We start from the raw sequence: 16,994 nt of genomic DNA, 5'->3' as shown, positions 1-16,994 counted from the left end.
GGGTCGATCCGTAGAACTGCTGACTATCAACCCGATGGTTCTAAGTTCAATCCTTGGCTTGGGAGAGGTACTAATCTAGCGGCACTGATGATTTGTGATACAACGAAACAGGACTGTATGTCGATGACTACAAATATATATATATATATATATATATATATATATATATATATATATATTCAAGATTCTCTGTAATAATAAATACAAAATCTGCATGAATTAAAATATTATATTTCAGCATATTTTAAGACCGGGCAACGCTGGGCAACCCCTGCTAGTTCTAAATAAAAGAAAACAAAATGTTTACGTACAAGCTGTTTAAGTGAAAGAGATCAAAGATTCCTTATTAATTCATTAGATCCCACTGTTTTATGCATCGGACACCAAATAATTTTTTTTAAAAATCTATAAGATAACTAACAGTTTAGCCCTGCTTTGCTCGGACCCTATGTACCGTTCCTAACTTTGTGTGCATTGTGTGTGTGTGTATAACTACTTCATTTAATCACATAAATTAATATATGAAAGTATAAATTTATGCGTAAACTTTAAGTGTTTACTTCAACAGTTCTCGATACGTATGTATTAAGTTAGAAAATATATATAGCAATTAAGCTACACAGAATATTCTGCGTTGCATCCACGCTATAGCCTGATGAATCCTAGCATGGATGAAACGCGGAATATTCTGTGTAGCTTAATTGCCATATATATTTTATAACTTATATTAAAAAGTTTGACTCATGTCCAGGTAACCTACGCCTAAAATTTCAAGTGTGTAGACCCAAAATTGGCAGAGGGGTTTGGTAGAGTCTGCAAAGGTCAACTCTTTCAACTTTGACCTCTTGGTAACAAATTTTCGTCCGAAAACTGATTTAAAAGCTTGCTACATGTCTGATTACTCTTTATGTAAAATTTCAAATGCTTAAACCCAAAATTAGCTGAAAAGTTTGCTAGAGACTGCAAAGGTCAAATCTTTTGAACTTTGACCACTTGGTAGCCAAATTTTCGGCCAAAAACTGATTAAAAAGCTTGCCCTATGCCTAAATACACTTTATGTAAAATTTCAAATATTTAGACCAAAAATTGACTGAGTTATTTGGTAGAGACTGCAGAGGTCAAATTTTTAAAAACTTTGACCCTAATTTTGACCTCTTAACATTCATTGTTTTGAGCTCAAATCAAATTAAAAAGTTTGATCCATGTCCAAGTAACCTACATCTAAAATTTCAATGTTAAAATTCTAAAAATTGCTTGATGGTATATTTATATATAAACTAGCCTGGGTGCCCGGCATTGCCCGGGTGTGTGGAGATGTGTGTTGAGCAAAAAAAAAAAAAAAGTAGTAGGCAGGCAGGTTCGAACCCATACCGTGAAGGAGGAAAAGAACATGAAAAAAAAAAAAAAAACTTGATGTCTTTGCTGTTGCATCCATTCAGTGGTGAAGGTTTAAATTAGGGCTAGTCAACTGAAAACAGGGAATGACTTTCGAAAATATTGGCGAAAAAAGTGACCCCTCCTTGTAGGAAAGTTCCCAGTTAAGGGTAAAGGAATTAATTTTTTTATGTTTGTCGTCTGAAGTCTCGAGCTTCGAAACAATACCAAATTTCGTGAAAATCCTTCGCCTCTGTCAAAAGTTTTAGGCAGACATGCAAACAAACAAACATACATACATTTAAACGGACACATGAGATGTATGTTATAGATTAATTTTACAATAGTAAGCCTTAACTTATTGCCAAATACCATAAACAGTCAATCATATATTGACAATAAGCGTATTTTACAACCTGCTAAGTCAAAAATAATTTAATTTTCTATTCGAACAATGAAAACAGATTGCTAATTCTTCTGCTGTGTTTCCATAATTAGTTTGGATTCTCGTCCAGAATTTGTTAAAAACAAAACAAGAATAAAGAAAAATCTTTGTAGCAATGAAATGATGAAATGACAAAATGACAATGATGAAATGAAAATAACAAAATGATAATGATGAAATGAAAATAACAAAATGATAAAATGACGAAATGACAATGATGAAATGAAAATAACAAAATGATGAAATGACAAAATAGATGAAATGAAAATAACAAAATGATAAAATGACGAAATGACAATGATGAAATGAAAATAACAAAATGATAAAATGATGAAATGACAAAATAGATGAAATGATACAATGACGAAAGGATGAAATAACAATCATGAAATGACGAAATGTAAATATTGTGTTCCAAAAATCACGTAAATTAATCAAGTAGTATTATTTTTAATCAATTAATGGGAATTTGTAAGCATCTATATATATCTAATACGATAACGTATGTGTAATATTCTGTGTCACGCTTACATCCGGGTCGTTTAATTGTTATGTTCTTCTATTTCTTGTCATAAATAATTTTACCAAGAATTCTTTATAAGTTTTGGTTTTGGTTTCGATTATAACTGATGGCACTTGAGTCATCTTTTTTTCATAAATAATTTTATCAAGAATCCTTCATAAGTTTCGGTTTCGACTGAAGGAACTCAAGTATTATGCAAAAAATATATATATATATATATTTATATATATGATTTGGGTGCATTAGCTTGAATCGAAACCAAAATAAAAACTTATGCAATATGGATATATTTTTTTTATTTTTGAAATCCCAACTTTCTAATAAATAAAAATCGATAGAACAAAAACTCTATAAAAATATATACGAAATCTGCAAGAATTAAAATATCATATTTAAGCGTACTTTACGACCAGGCTTTACCGGGCATTCGTGCTAGCTTAAAATACTTTTGTAGTTTTAACAAAAGAGCTACCATAATATCAGAGCGTCTCCATTTACACTGAACATCTACAGAATGCCAACATCAATATATTACATATGAATTAGTCCCCTGTGGAATTTCCACGGGTCCCGCTAGTTACAACATAAATCTAAATAAATATGAATTATTGTTGGGTTACCTCGCTTTCTTAAATTGGGAGTGGTTACTTCTGATATTCATAAAATTTGATTTTCTTTTAGTAATAAACCTACTTGATTAATTTATATGATTTTTGGAATATGATATTTTTGTTTTATCAGTGATATGTTCATTATACAAAGTTTTGTTTCTTAATATAGAGAGAATTCTCCATAAGAAACCTAGTTTTTCAGTTTTTTCTTTTAGTTGTTTCAGGTACCGACTCTGCCTTGTACATTGCTAATATATATAATAAAATTTCCAATTAGTTCAGAAATTAAACTAATCAAGGGCAATAACTCTGGATTTAGAAAGCCTTAATTACGTCCCTTGAATGTCAGTTGTTAATTATAATTCCAAACAGTTTTACTAAAAGTGTGTGACTAAAACGTATGGACGATCAATGTACGACTAATTGCTGCTGCTGCTTTTTAAAGCAACTTAGACACAGGCGATCGACTGGGTCCGTCAGCGTAAAATATCGTAAAACAATCTTGTAATGAAACGAATTTACTCAGAAGTTTCGAGAGGTTATTTTTGGCAAATATCTTTTTTTTTTAAGTCCATACTTGAAAAGATATTTACTAAAGAAAACACGCGATTTTCTTATTAAATATTCCATCTTACAACTGAGTCTGTTATCGCAAAAAGATGTTAAAATAAACAATAAAATGACTTCAGTCACAATAATTTTGGGCAAATCCTTAAAGACTGGGATTTTTTTTTTTTTTTTTCAACGTAGTGTGCGACTTTAAACAATAAATATTTGAACACCGATGGCTACATCTGTGTTTTCTGAGTGTGGTAAGCACATTTTTTTTAGTATAAATCAGCAGAACATTATGCTATGTATTGGGCAAAAGCTTGTTTGAAAGCTACAGTCAAGAGAAACATTTAAATCAAAATTTTTGAATCTGGGTCCAGATTTTCATATTTGGGCATGTTGGTCCAAAACGTGTTAAATATGGTATTTCAGGTTTGGATTAAAATAGATGCCGGCAAGAGCTAGTTTAAAAGCTATGGCCAAGAGGAATGCAGTGTACTCCAAAACGCCAATTTTGCATCATTTTTGGTAGTTTGAACCTGAATTTGGACATTTTGACCCCGAAAACATAAACAGTGGGATATTTCAAGTTTGGGTTGAAAAAGATGCCAATAATGGCCCGTTTGAAAGCTGTGACCAAGAGGAATGTAGTGAAAGCAAAATTGTCTAATTTTTTATTCATTTATTGGTGGAGGAGTTAATCTTAGTTATCTCATTTAATAGCCATTTTCGATGTGATTATCATACCTGGGCTCATTGAACAGTTGGAAAACAGGCTTTGTTGTTAGAACTTTGTCAACCATACATCACCTGATTGCGCTGCCTTTTCCACTTTGTGTGATGTGCAGTGGAACGAGACATTAACAAATTCACCTGCAAGGCAAAAGCCAGTGGATGTTAGGGGTACAAATCAGAAACGAGAAACAAAAATCTATGGCTGTTTCAAAAGTGTATTTAGCAAATGAAACCGCCAGAACAAAGCAAATTGACCAAAGTTTGAGATACCCCCCCCCCCTCATTTTTTTTTTTTCAGAAAAAAGACTTTCTTACTTTTTTTTTTTTTTTTTTTTTGCATTATTTTTTTGCTCTCTCTTCTTTGTCTTTGTAAGTCTTTAACTTTGAGTTAAAAACAAGAAAATAGGAGTAGGATTTTATGGAATCCTCGGCGCCAAACTGTATACATTCAGATTCCGCAACCCTGGTATTAAGGCGCAGATTTTGAATTAGAGTTCTGGATAAAATATTTTTATTTTATGCTTTGTTTCATTTTTATTTTTTATTGTGGGTTGTTTTTTTTTTTTTTTATTTAAAAAAATTTTTATTTTTTATTTTCTTAGGAGGTGGACGATTTCAAGATTATGGTCCGCCAGAGGAAGTTGTGGGTGAGTATTCTTTGATATTCTATGCTTATCTCTGTATCATAAAACGTTGCGAGTCTGTCTCTGCTTTATCGTTATTTTCATGGCAAGTGCTCATCTGAGCTCCAATCTATGCCCCCCCCCCTGTCCTGACTTTCATGAAAAACACTCTAGCTGAATATCAATAATTTCCTCCCCTTTTTATCTGTGCCTAAACCTAAACGTAGATTCCATGAACAAAGCTTCTTTCTTAGAACTGCACGCCTGTGGAACTCTGTTCTGTTTGCCTGCTTACCAACTGACTACAATATGGTCATCTTCAAGTCCAACATAAACAAGTTCTTGATAAGCCATCCCCTTTAAGTAATCCAAATTACCAAATTTCCACTACTAACGATTACTACATGTTCCCTTTGACCACTGTACACTCATTAACCCTTATCCTCGAGTGGCCTCCAGGCCTTGATAAGTGGTGACTCCTTTGTATATGAAAAAAAAAGTTATCGGTGAGCATTGAATAAATTTTGATTTTTTTTTTTTTTTTTTTTTTTTTTTTTTTTTTTTTTTAAATTCCTGCTAGCTGGTAACCCTGCTAGCATATAATATGCTAGCAGGGTTACCTGGCGTTGCCGAAAGCAAAAGCATCTTAACTCTTCTATTGCTTCCCTCTCGCGTTTCTCCTCACCCCTAACCCCTCTGTCTCCTCAGCTTAACCCTTAACTCTTTAGCTGGACATGTACACAGAATACTCTCTGTTATATGCTAGACTAGCAAGGTGACCTGACGTTGCCCGGTATTGAATGATGATCAATAAATATTTCACACCCATATTTTTGTCATCAAAATCAATGAAAACAGCCCATTTTTTTCAATCAAATCGGTTGATTGCCGGCTCTAATTGGGGACCCTTCGTGGTGCACCTGAAGGAAGCTTCATATGCCTCTAGCAGTGAATAAGTTCCGTTGTCTACATTGCACTGTAGAGAACCTGTTGCTGATTTTATAAAATTGTTTTATAAATAATAGCTTGCATTAAAGTTTAAAATGCAAAAGTCAAGTATCATGGTTCAGTTGTGCTCTAAGCAAAAACATTCATTTTGAACGCGCCCCTGTCATATCTAAGAACTTACTGTTGATTTTATATGCTTGGCATTGCTTCTTGTGCAGTGATAATGGCTTGAATTTAACTTTAAAATGAGAAAGTCAAGTATTATTGTGAAATTGTGCTTTTAAAGAGAAGCATTCATTTTGGACACACCTGCCATATCCAAGAACCTACTGTTGACTTTATATGTTGGGCCTTTTGCTTATGTGGTAATAAGACTTCTCAAATGCACTTGTGGTGTTAGGCAGTATAAGGTGTTCACTTTTAACCTTGTTCCTTTGATTGGATTATTTTGATTATCGATACTTGTCGAAGACATTCTGACACAAGACCTATCTAAGAACACTGTTAGACACATAAAGTACCTTTGTGTGAAATTTCATAAAAATCATATACACATGTGGACATGTACATTTTTCAAATCTGTTGCCAAGGCCGCTGGAAAAATGGTGGGATCTTTCTATCGATCCGGTAAATATCTCACTGCTGATGCTATTCTCTATCTATATAAGAGCCAGGTATGTCCAAGGATGGAATACTGTTGCCACATCTGGGCAGGAGCTGCTAGAAAGGACTTGTCCTGCCTTGATAGAGTTCAAAATAGACTTCGTAGCCTCGTAGGAGATGTCCTTTTCTCTTCCCTGCAACCTCTATCTCACAGAAGAGATGTTGCGAGTTTGTCTCTGATGTATCGTTATTTTCATGGAAAGTGTTCGACTGAGCTTCAATCTATGGTCCCCCCTCGCCAAACTTTCACAAGAAACACTCGTCTAGTTGTAAACACTATCAATAATTCCCCCCACTCTTTATCTGTGCCTAAACCTAAACGTAGATTCCATGAACAAAGCTTCTTTCTTAGAACTGCACGCCTGTGGAATTGTCTTCCGTTTTCCTGCTTTCCGGCTGACTACAATATGGTTGTGTTCAAGTCTAAAGTAAATAAGTTCTTGATGAGCCGTTCCATTTAAGTTATCAAATTTACCAAATTTTCATTACTAATGATTACTATATTGTCCAATTTCTACTGTACATTCTTTAACCCTTATCCTTGAGTGGCCTCTTGGCCTTGATAATGTGGTGATGCCTATGTAAAAAAAAAAAAAATCAACCTCGCCGTTTTCGAGTCTATAGGGAACGAATTCAGATACACAGAGAAAAGTTCCTTTTATATAATAGTTGATAGATTTCTTTAGAAATGAGCCGAGTTAATGATTGATTGCAGTTATCTCCCCTGGATTGGGAATTCTTTCACATTAAAACTTACGGTAAAAATCTACAAATCGATAAACTTAATTTTTTTTTTTTTTAACTTGCAATTATTTTTGTACGAGGATCATACCTGGTAATTTTTGTCATGGCATAATGTAAGTATGTAATGTTTTCACCTGAAATGCGTTTGTTTCAAAATTCACTATGCTGCACGAGCACTGAAAATTCATCTTGATTTAAGTTTTTTTTTTTTTTTCCTTTTTTTATTTTTATGCCTTTGGCCACTCACATTTGTAATTGCTAATAATAATTATACCGTTTATTACTACTCTATATAATATTCTGCTTGTTTCCTTAGTTAGTCTGTATGCTACACTTTAAAAAAAGACCAAATAAAATTTTTGAAGGCCAAACTGCTTAAAAAAAAAAAGCCGAATTTACGAAATTTGGCTTTAAAAGAATATGACCTCCCTTTGATGACACCTTGTTTTTGAATATCATAACCATGGCCTTTTGGCTAGGAGCAAAGTGCAGTATCTGTTCTGATACTACACTTCATCTTTTCTGACCTCGATCAGTGGAGGAAATCCTTCTAGACTGAGGCAATTTTTATTTTTGTTTCTATCCAGAGTGCCCCTTTTTGGGGAGCTGGATTCCCCCCCACATTAAAAACTGACCTTGTGTCTAACTCTGCCCTCGTGGGGAGGCAAGTAAATAGGAGCAGTATATGATCAGTGTTTAAAAAGGGGCAATCTGGCAACTGTGAAACAGGAATATGACGTCTCTTTGATGTAACCTCGTTTTTGACTATCGTGATCAGTATTGTAATGGTGTGAGGAAGGAACTCATAATTCCGACATTTTCGCTGGAGAAACAATTCGAAAAAATGTTACATATATATTATTCCTTAATTGGAATTCATTTTTTTTTTTAAATTTTTTTTTTAAATATATATAATGCTCATTTCAAAAAAAAAAAAAATGAATTCCAATTAAGGAATAATATATATACCAATCGGTACGGACCCGACTATGGTAGATCAGATAATAAATAAACGTGGATTTATAAGATCAAAGAATCCAACATTGATCATCCTTCGGGGCCTGTGGCGCAGTTGATAGACGTTGAATCTCTACAGTTCCAGATGAACATTGTCTGAAGATAGCGGTTTCAATCTCACCCAAAGCGTGCCAGAGGTTTACTTGGCCAAAAATGTGGTAAGACGACAACAACTACGGATGGCAGTGATGGCTGAGAATGCAGTTAGGAGATTCGAAGTTCCTATCCGTCGCGGTTACCACCTGACGAAGGCCAGAGGAATAGTTGGCCGAAACGTTGTGAATAAACAAACCAGTAAAAGATGAAAAACAACTAATAAAGATGAGAATAATAGTCCGAAATAAAAATAAATTAATAAAATGTTACATAAAAAATTTTTTTTTTTTTTTTTTGGTTGTGTGTATAATGACAAATTTGCAGAAGAATTTCAAACTGTTTCTTAGCAAGTATTCGTACTGTCTGAGATGCACAGCAAAATACACTCACGAGCAAAGCTTCTTTCTAAGAACTACTGGTCAAATATCGAAAAATTGGCCCAAAACACCCTCAACTGGGCACTTTTCTACAGGGAGGAGGGGTCCCTTTTTTTGCTGATATTTTTTAAAGTCATCCCTCCTTTTCGATTGACTAGCCTTAATTTAAACCTATGTCACTTCCAGTTTGGCAGTGGGTGCAACAACAAAGATGTCACATTTTTTTTTTTTTTTTCACTTCTTTGCCTCCTTTGCGGTATGGGTTTGAGCCTGTCTGCCTACTACCACTTTTTTTTTTTTTTGCTCAAACACACTTCCAAACACCCAGGCAACGCCAGGCATCCAGGCTAGTATTTTATATATATAAGACAATCTGAGCCAAAAAGTATACTTGGTGTTAGGAAGGAACTCATAATTTCGACATGCGGTGGTTTTTGCTGAAGAAAGAAGTCAACAAGATGTTGCATAAAAAATTTTTTTTTTGTGTGAATGATGACAAATTTGCAGAAGAATTTCAAACTGTTTCTTAGCAAGTATTCGTACTGTCTGACACGCACAGCAAAAGATGCTCACGAGGAAAGCTTCTTTCTCAGAACTACTCGTCAGTGGAATACTCTGCTTCTGGCCTGCTTCCCGGTTGGATACAACATGGTAGGCTTCAAATTCAATGTAAACAAGAAATAACACTCAAGATGAGAACAGTAGTCCGAAACATTCAGATAATAACCAATCCTCATCTAAAAAATTCAGAAATGCAATACTGTTCGAATTATGCAAAAAAAATAGTTCAAAAGTTGGAAGAATTTAAAAATGTTAAAAATTTTTTTTTTTTTAATAATCTTTAAAACATTGAATCTAAATACGGACTTCATCACTGCAAGAAATTTAATAATTCCTCCACCATTTATTTCTGGAGCTATTCTTGTTAAACTTTGTACACTTTATTTTTTTAATCAATTTTTCATTTTTAAATCCTCATAATATTCATCATCATTCTGCTATTGATCTTGTTAATTATTATCCTTGAGAGGGTTTTTAGTCTTGACCCCTATCATATCTTCACTACAATTGAATATGTTATATAAGAGTTTTATTTAGGTTAAAACAGATCCTTGTCGATTCCAAAATGCATGAAGTTGAAAAGAAATTCTAATTTTTTTTGTGTGTGAATGATGACAAATTTGCAGAAGAATTTCAAACTGTTTCTTAGCAAGTATTCGTACTGTCTGACACGCAAATCAAAGACGCTTGTGAATTTTAGTCAGAGAAATTAATATGCTTTGGTAAAAATGCACTTAATGATAATCAAGTCATCTAACTCCTTCTATTGCTTTGCAAAAGGACATTTTATTAATTAACTATTAATAAAATGTGCTCTGAACTAATAGCATTTGTACTCCAAATTGCATACTCCTCATATTGCTTTGCAAAAAGACATTTTATTAATATGATAACGTGTGTTATTTTCTGTGTCCTGCTTATATCCAGGTCGTTTAATTGTTATGTACTTCCATTTCTTGTCATAAATAATTTTACCTAGAATTCTTCCGAAGTTTTGGTTTTGGTTTCGATGATAACTGATGGCACTTAAATCATCTATTTTTTTTGTAAATAATTTTATCAACAATTCTTCATAAGTTTGGGTTTTGATTATGGCTGAAGGAACTCAAGTTATATACACTCATGAGCAAAAAAAAAATGAGTCAAACAAATTTATACATTTTATTGCACTAAAAGCTATATTGAACAAAGAAACTTAAATGAGACTAGTAACACAGAACAAGACATTTACTTTAATAAATGCTTCAGATGGAATCGCATTCCCTTTTGATTTCTTTAAAAGATCAGTCCTTTTAGACATGCTCTCAACCAAAGTTGAACACTGCAAAGAGGAGATGCTATTCCATTCGCTTTGCACAGCTTCCCACAGTTTGTCATTGTTCGAAAAAGTTCTTCCATCCAATACACGAGATATTATGGACCAAATATTCTCGATTGGGTTTAAATCGGGGCTTTGACCTGCCCAAAATATCACATTAAGTAATTGAATTATCAGAAAACCATTTTTTGTGACTTTATCAGTGAGTGCAAGGGCATTATGTTGAAAAATAATGTTCTGTGATATTCCCAGCTTTTGGATACTTGGTAACAGTCCTTTTTCTAATATTCAAATGTATTCCTTTGCATTGATTGACTTCTCACATCTAATATGTTTCTCAACACCTGCTGCAGTAAAAGTTTCCCATACCATTATCCCTCCATTCCCGTGTTTAACTGTTGATTTTATGCAACTTGGCGAAAATCCTTCTCCAGTTCTTCACTTGCACTGTTCGGGAGCATCGAAAGCATTACTAACAAGACAAAATCTTGATTCATCTAATCAGAAAACATTCCTGAACCAGTCTGTATCTTTCTTGTGATAATACGAGAAAATTTTTTTTCTATTAATGATGTTCTTCTTAGATAAAAATCGCTTCTTTGCACACCTTTTAGAAGAAAATCCCATTTCTTTCATTCGTCTAGATATTGTATATCTAGAAAGAGAATTTTGAGCCCCTGTTTTGAATTCTTTGCTATGATCAACATAAGTTTTCTTTCAATCCTTCAAAACAGTTAATTTAAGCCTGTGGATGATCTAGGGCGACCAGATCCAGACTTGCCTTTTACCAAGCGTTCGACTTCGAACCTTTGACCAATTCGCTTCATTACAGAAAGAGAGGTTTTCACATTTTCTTTTCTTAAAATATAAAAAATCTGCTTGTAAATCATTTTGTACTGCCTTAATCCTGCAATTCGTATTTTTATATATCCTCACCAAGATGCGGTCTTACCATTTTTAGGATTAATTTTTCCACTCATTATTATATGCTATAATATTAATGATCTGAAAAATATAAATTTTCAGTTAAAATTTACAAAAATTAATGAAAAACTATTGAAAAATCGATTTCTTCCTTCTTTCACTCTTGGCCCATTTTTTTTTTTTTTTGCTCATGAGTATATAGATATATATATTTATATATTTTTTTTTTCAAAAGTTTTTATTTCGATTCAAGCTAATGCACCCAAGTCATGGATATATTTTTTTTTATTTTTGTAATCGCAACTTTATAATATATAAAAATCGATAGAACATTAACTCTATAATAATGTATACGAAATCTGCAAGAATTAAAATATCATATTTAAGCGTACTTTACGACCGAGTTTTGCCGGGCATACGTGCTGGCTTAGATGAATACTTTTGCAGTTTTAACAAAAAAGCTACAATAATATCAATATCACTTAACATCTACAGAACGGCAACATCAATATATTACATATGAATGAGTCCCCTGTGGAATTTCCACAGGTCCCGCTAGTATATATATAGTTATCAAAGAGCAAAGTCCCACTAGTTAACTATTAATAGGTGCTCTAAACTATTAGCACTTGTACCCAAAATTGCATACTCCCAACAAGCAGCGAAGTTCCAACTTTTCCCTGTTGAAATCCTTAGACGCTGAAAAGCTTTCTATTCTAATAGTTTTTTTCCCTCAGACTGCTAGACTTTGGAATTCCCTCCATGTTTCCTGTTTCACTGACTGTACTAACCTGCAGAAATGTAAACATAATGTAAACAGACATCTTGTTGTTCAACTCCCCACAGTCCGCTGTTAGACAATCCCTAATAGTAGCTCTTACATTTTAATATGCCTTATTTGGGGGTGAAAGTTTTAAAAAATAAATGCTATTTTTTAATTCAATGAATCGTTTGATTTTAATGTAAAAAAAAAATCATCTTATTTAGGATTTTTTTTTTTTTTTTCATAGACAAATATTTTGCATCCGTGTTTACATATTCCTTTCAGTCCTTTTTTTTTTTTTTTTTTTTTTTTTTTTTTTTTTTTTTCATAGACAAATATTTTGCATCCGTGTTTACATATTCCTTTCAGTCCTTTTTTTTTTTTAGATTGGTCTAATTAGAAGCAAGTTTTATTTGTAAATTGTACGAAAATAAAAGAAAAAAATAGGGAAATTATTTTATTTTTTTTATGTGTGAATGATGACAAATTTGCAGAAGAATTTCAAACTGTTTCTTAGCAAGTATTCGTACTGTCTGACACGCACAGCAAACGACGCTCATGAACAAAGCTTCTTTCTCAGAACTGCTCATCAGTGGCACACTCTTCCGCTGGCCTGCTTCCCAGTTGGATACAACATGGTAACCTTCAAATCTAATGTAAACAAATTCTTGTTGAGCCGTCTTCAACTTACATGATTAACGATTACTACACTACCACCTTACATTCATTAACCTTTATCCTCGAGTGGCCTTTGGGCCTTGATAAGTGGTGACTCCTAATTAGGGAAAAAAACAAAAAAAAAAAAAAAATTTTTAGTCCAAAATTTTATATGCTAAGGTAAAGCTCTCAATAAAATAAGGTGAAGTCATCTAAATCATTATGTTAAATAATTTGCTTATTTCTTTGCAAAAGCACTTTTTATTAATTAACTATGCAGTGTTTGTTATTCAATAATTAATTTAATTTTAATATACAAAATAGTCCTATTTAGGAATATCATTTTATTTCATAGACAAATGTTTTGTGTTGGTGTTTGAATGTTCTTTTCGATCCTTTTGTTAAAGACTGACCTAATTTTCAACAAATTAAATATGGGGGGGGGGGACACCCGGTTCTGTCCGGTCGTAAAATATGCTTAAATATGATATTTTAATTTGTCCAGATTTCATATATATTATTATAGAGTCGTGATTTAAAAAAAAAAAAAACATATTTGGGTGCCATCAGCTAGAATCGAAAGCAAAACTGTAGCATTCAAAGCTTCTTTCTTAGAACTGCACGCCTGTGAAACTCTGTTCTGTCTGCCTGCTTTCCACCGGACTACAACTTGGATATGTTCAAGTCCAACGTTAACAAATTCCTAATGAACCGCCTCCTTAAGTAAACACTTCATCAAATCTCCTCACTAATGTAATGTACTTGCAATAACTCTTATCCCTGAGTGGCTTCCGGGCCTTGATAAGTGGTGATCACTGTTTAAAAAAAAAAAAAAAAAAAAGCTGGTAACGTTACCATTGTAGCAACGTGACACGCATATGAACCGATTAAAAATCCAAAATAAACTAAGATGGATATACAAAATGTATAACGATTTTTTCAATTTTGACGCCTTAAAAACTATTTTAACCGACTAAAGACCCATAAAAGAACGGTTCATAAAAAATCCAATCATTTGAGGCCCCTAGTGCTGCTCTGTGACTTTTAGTTTCGGAAGAGATAGAGTTTGAAAATATGGAGACAGACAGACATAGTGAGTTTTATATATTAGATTTTTAAATTGTAAGTTAAAAGCAACAACAAAAAAAGGAAATTACCATTTTCACACGAATGATGACGCATGTACAGAAGAATTTTAAACTGTTTCCTAGCAAGTACTCTTCCTATCTGACACGCACAATGAAAATACATGTGATTTTTAGTCTGAGAAATTAATATGTTAAAACCCTTTTAATATTTTGCCTTATTATAAAGTTAACTAATTTGTTTATTGTTTTGCAAAAGGACATTTTATTAATTAGCTTTCTTTTAAATGGAAAAGTAGTTTGCTTGAAACATTACTGGTAAACAAATATACGGCATAATAATCACGTTGACACTTCAGTTCTTGTTAGATCACTGAAGTTAAGCAACATTGAGCCTAGTTAGTACTACATGGGTGACCATTTAAGAATACCAGGCGCTGTATGTAGGAGGACGTTTGTCTCTCCCTGCAAAAACTTAGTCGTCATCTTCCCTAACTCCAACTGTGGATCGCTTGTGAATTTGATATTCCCTGGACATTTCCTCCTTTGGAGAAAGCCGGCTCAACTCGCCTAGAGTTAATGCCGATGGCTGATAAACAAATATCTAAGTGTACAAGATGGTTGTACCTATTTACAATGCCTCCCCACGGGACAGAGTTAGACACGGGTCATTTTTTAACGTGGAGAAAAGGTACAAAAATAAAAATTGTCTCAGTCGTGAAGGACCTCTCCTCCACCGAAAGAGAACGAGAAACGGAAGCGCCGCATCTGAAGAACAGATACTACACTTTGATCTTGGCCAAAAGGCCAAGTTGTAGCAATGTAGAATACTTGGGTATTGACACGACATGGACAAAAACCGATTAATGAATGGAGGTTGTAATTTAGATTATGAATCTTTGTATACGAAGTGCCTTCAATAAGTTTCAAAACGTTTTTTTTTTTTCGTATGAACACTTTTATCTATAATGCGCACACGAAACTCTAGTTCCTTTTCAAAGTAATCTTCCCCGGGTGCAACACACCTGTTGTACGGTTCCAACAACTTTGCGGAATTCTCTTATCTGATTGTGTAAACGACACTTGTCACATCTCCTCAGTTGATGATAACGACAGCCTCTAAGGTTTTTCTTGAACTTAGGGAATAACCAAAAGTCACAGGGAACAAGGTCTGGATTATAGGGAGGGTGAGGAACTGTCTTGATGGCATCTTCGTCAAATAGTCTGTGATCTCCTCTAAGCAACCTTGGGACAAACTTTGTGCAAATCTTTAGCGTCTTCAGTTCCTCGTAAATAATTGTGTGTACAGTTCCCACACTGACATCAAATTTTTTTATTTTATTTTTTTTTTTTTACACAGTGATCACCACTTATCAAGGCCCGGAAGCCACTCAGGGATAAGGGTTACTGTACATTTATTGTCTCCATAGAAACATGGTCCTGGATATGACCTTAAACTATATCCGATGGTGAGGCCCCACCTTGCTGGCCTTGGGGAGTGTGGAGCCACCCTTTAATTGTCATTGCTCCCAAGTCCACTCTGACCTGGAGTGGGTGTACCTGTTAGGGTCCCAACTGTGGGTTAAATAGAAACCGACTTAAAAAAACAAAACAAATATACTCTATTAAAAAAATTTTTCTTCAAAATCACTGGATTCTGCATTAAATAACTTGAAAAGGGTTGATATGCCATAAAACAACCAACCAACCAACCAACCATAGAAACATGACAGTCCGTATCCATGAAAGTCTTTATTTGACCAATCAACTCTGGTGATTTTCGAACCGATTAAAGTTTTTAAAGTGAGTAAAACCACTAAAAACTTTTCCAGATAGGTAGAAGAATAACTTATGTTGTCTTTGAAGACATATTTTTTTTATTTTTTGACCACTTTTTAGTACGTAATATAAACCCGATTTTTTTTTTTTTTTTTTTTTTTTTTTTGTCAAAATCAAAAAAATGCAAATTAAGGATGAATTATATAATATCTCGTGAAATGGATGTACGAAAAAGGAAAGAATAATTAAATAGAGAAAGAAATCATCCGCAGAGATTGACCGGTTTCTTTTGGATGATTAAGCATCCTCTGAAAAAGTAAAGATTTGAAATTAAAAAATGGCAAAATCATAGGAAAATAAAAGATGCAAAATTGGATGCTTTTGGTTTACTATTTGAGATAATGTGTGTGACGGATAAATTAAGTGGCGAAATAAGAAGGAAACAAAGAAAAAAAATGAACAGGAAAAAGACGAACGCAAATGTGGATGAAATGCATTAAAAGATGAAAAGTAGCATTTTAACCAGGATTGAAATTTGTTATATATTTGAGTGCGGTTTTTGTCAGGAATAAAATCAGTGTAAGGTTTATGTTAGACTAGCCTGGGTGCCCGGCGTTGCCGGGGTGTTTGTAGGTGTGTGTTGAGCAAAAAAAAAAAAAAAAAAGTGGTTGCAGGCAGGCAGGCTCGAACCCGTGCTGCGAAGGAGGAAAAGAATGTGAAAAAAAGTGACACTTTTGCTGTTGAGTCCATTGCGAAACCGGAAATGGCGGAGGTTTAAATTAAGGCTAGTCAATCTGACTTCCGAAATATTGGCAAAATAAGTGACCCCTCCTTGTAGAAAAGTGCCCAGTTGAAAGTGAAGGAATTAATGTTTTAAGTCAATTTTTCGATGTTTGTCGTCCGAAAAGTTGAGCTTCAAAACGATACCAATCCTGTGAAAATCCGTTGCCTCCATCAAAAGTTTTAGGCAGACATACAAACGTACGTACATACATACAGACATACATTTAAACAGACCGGTGAGATTTATATAATAGAAGATGGTAATAAAAGAAGGATTATAGCACTTTCGATGCACTTGTGGCATGAGAAAAATGATTATCTAGAGAGAGAGAGAGGAGGGGGGGTGCAGTTTGTAAATTCAAAATTCTGGGTAAAAGTGTTCCTGTGTGTGTTTTTTTATTTTTTACAAAGGCATC

General features: G+C 33.7%; 1 protein-coding gene across 2 annotated transcripts in view; it reads left to right on the top strand.

The window, feature by feature from the left end:
• Nucleotides 1-16,994, top strand: part of LOC145258336 (uncharacterized) — a 107,212-nt gene that overhangs the window by 13,174 nt on the left and 77,044 nt on the right. For both annotated transcript variants that reach the window (XM_080116502.1, XM_080116503.1), the window contains exon 3: nucleotides 4,843-4,887. In XM_080116502.1, coding sequence (XP_079972628.1) covers nucleotides 4,843-4,887 — 45 coding nt within the window. The remainder of the gene's footprint in view (nucleotides 1-4,842; nucleotides 4,888-16,994) is intronic.

This window comes from Euprymna scolopes, chromosome 33, assembly GCF_053919585.1.
Source record: "Euprymna scolopes isolate OS-2025 chromosome 33, ASM5391958v1, whole genome shotgun sequence".
In the NCBI taxonomy this organism is placed as follows: Eukaryota; Metazoa; Mollusca; class Cephalopoda; order Sepiida; family Sepiolidae; genus Euprymna; species Euprymna scolopes.
Note: the sequence above shows the minus strand (reverse complement) of the source record. Positions and strands in the feature narration are given on the sequence as shown.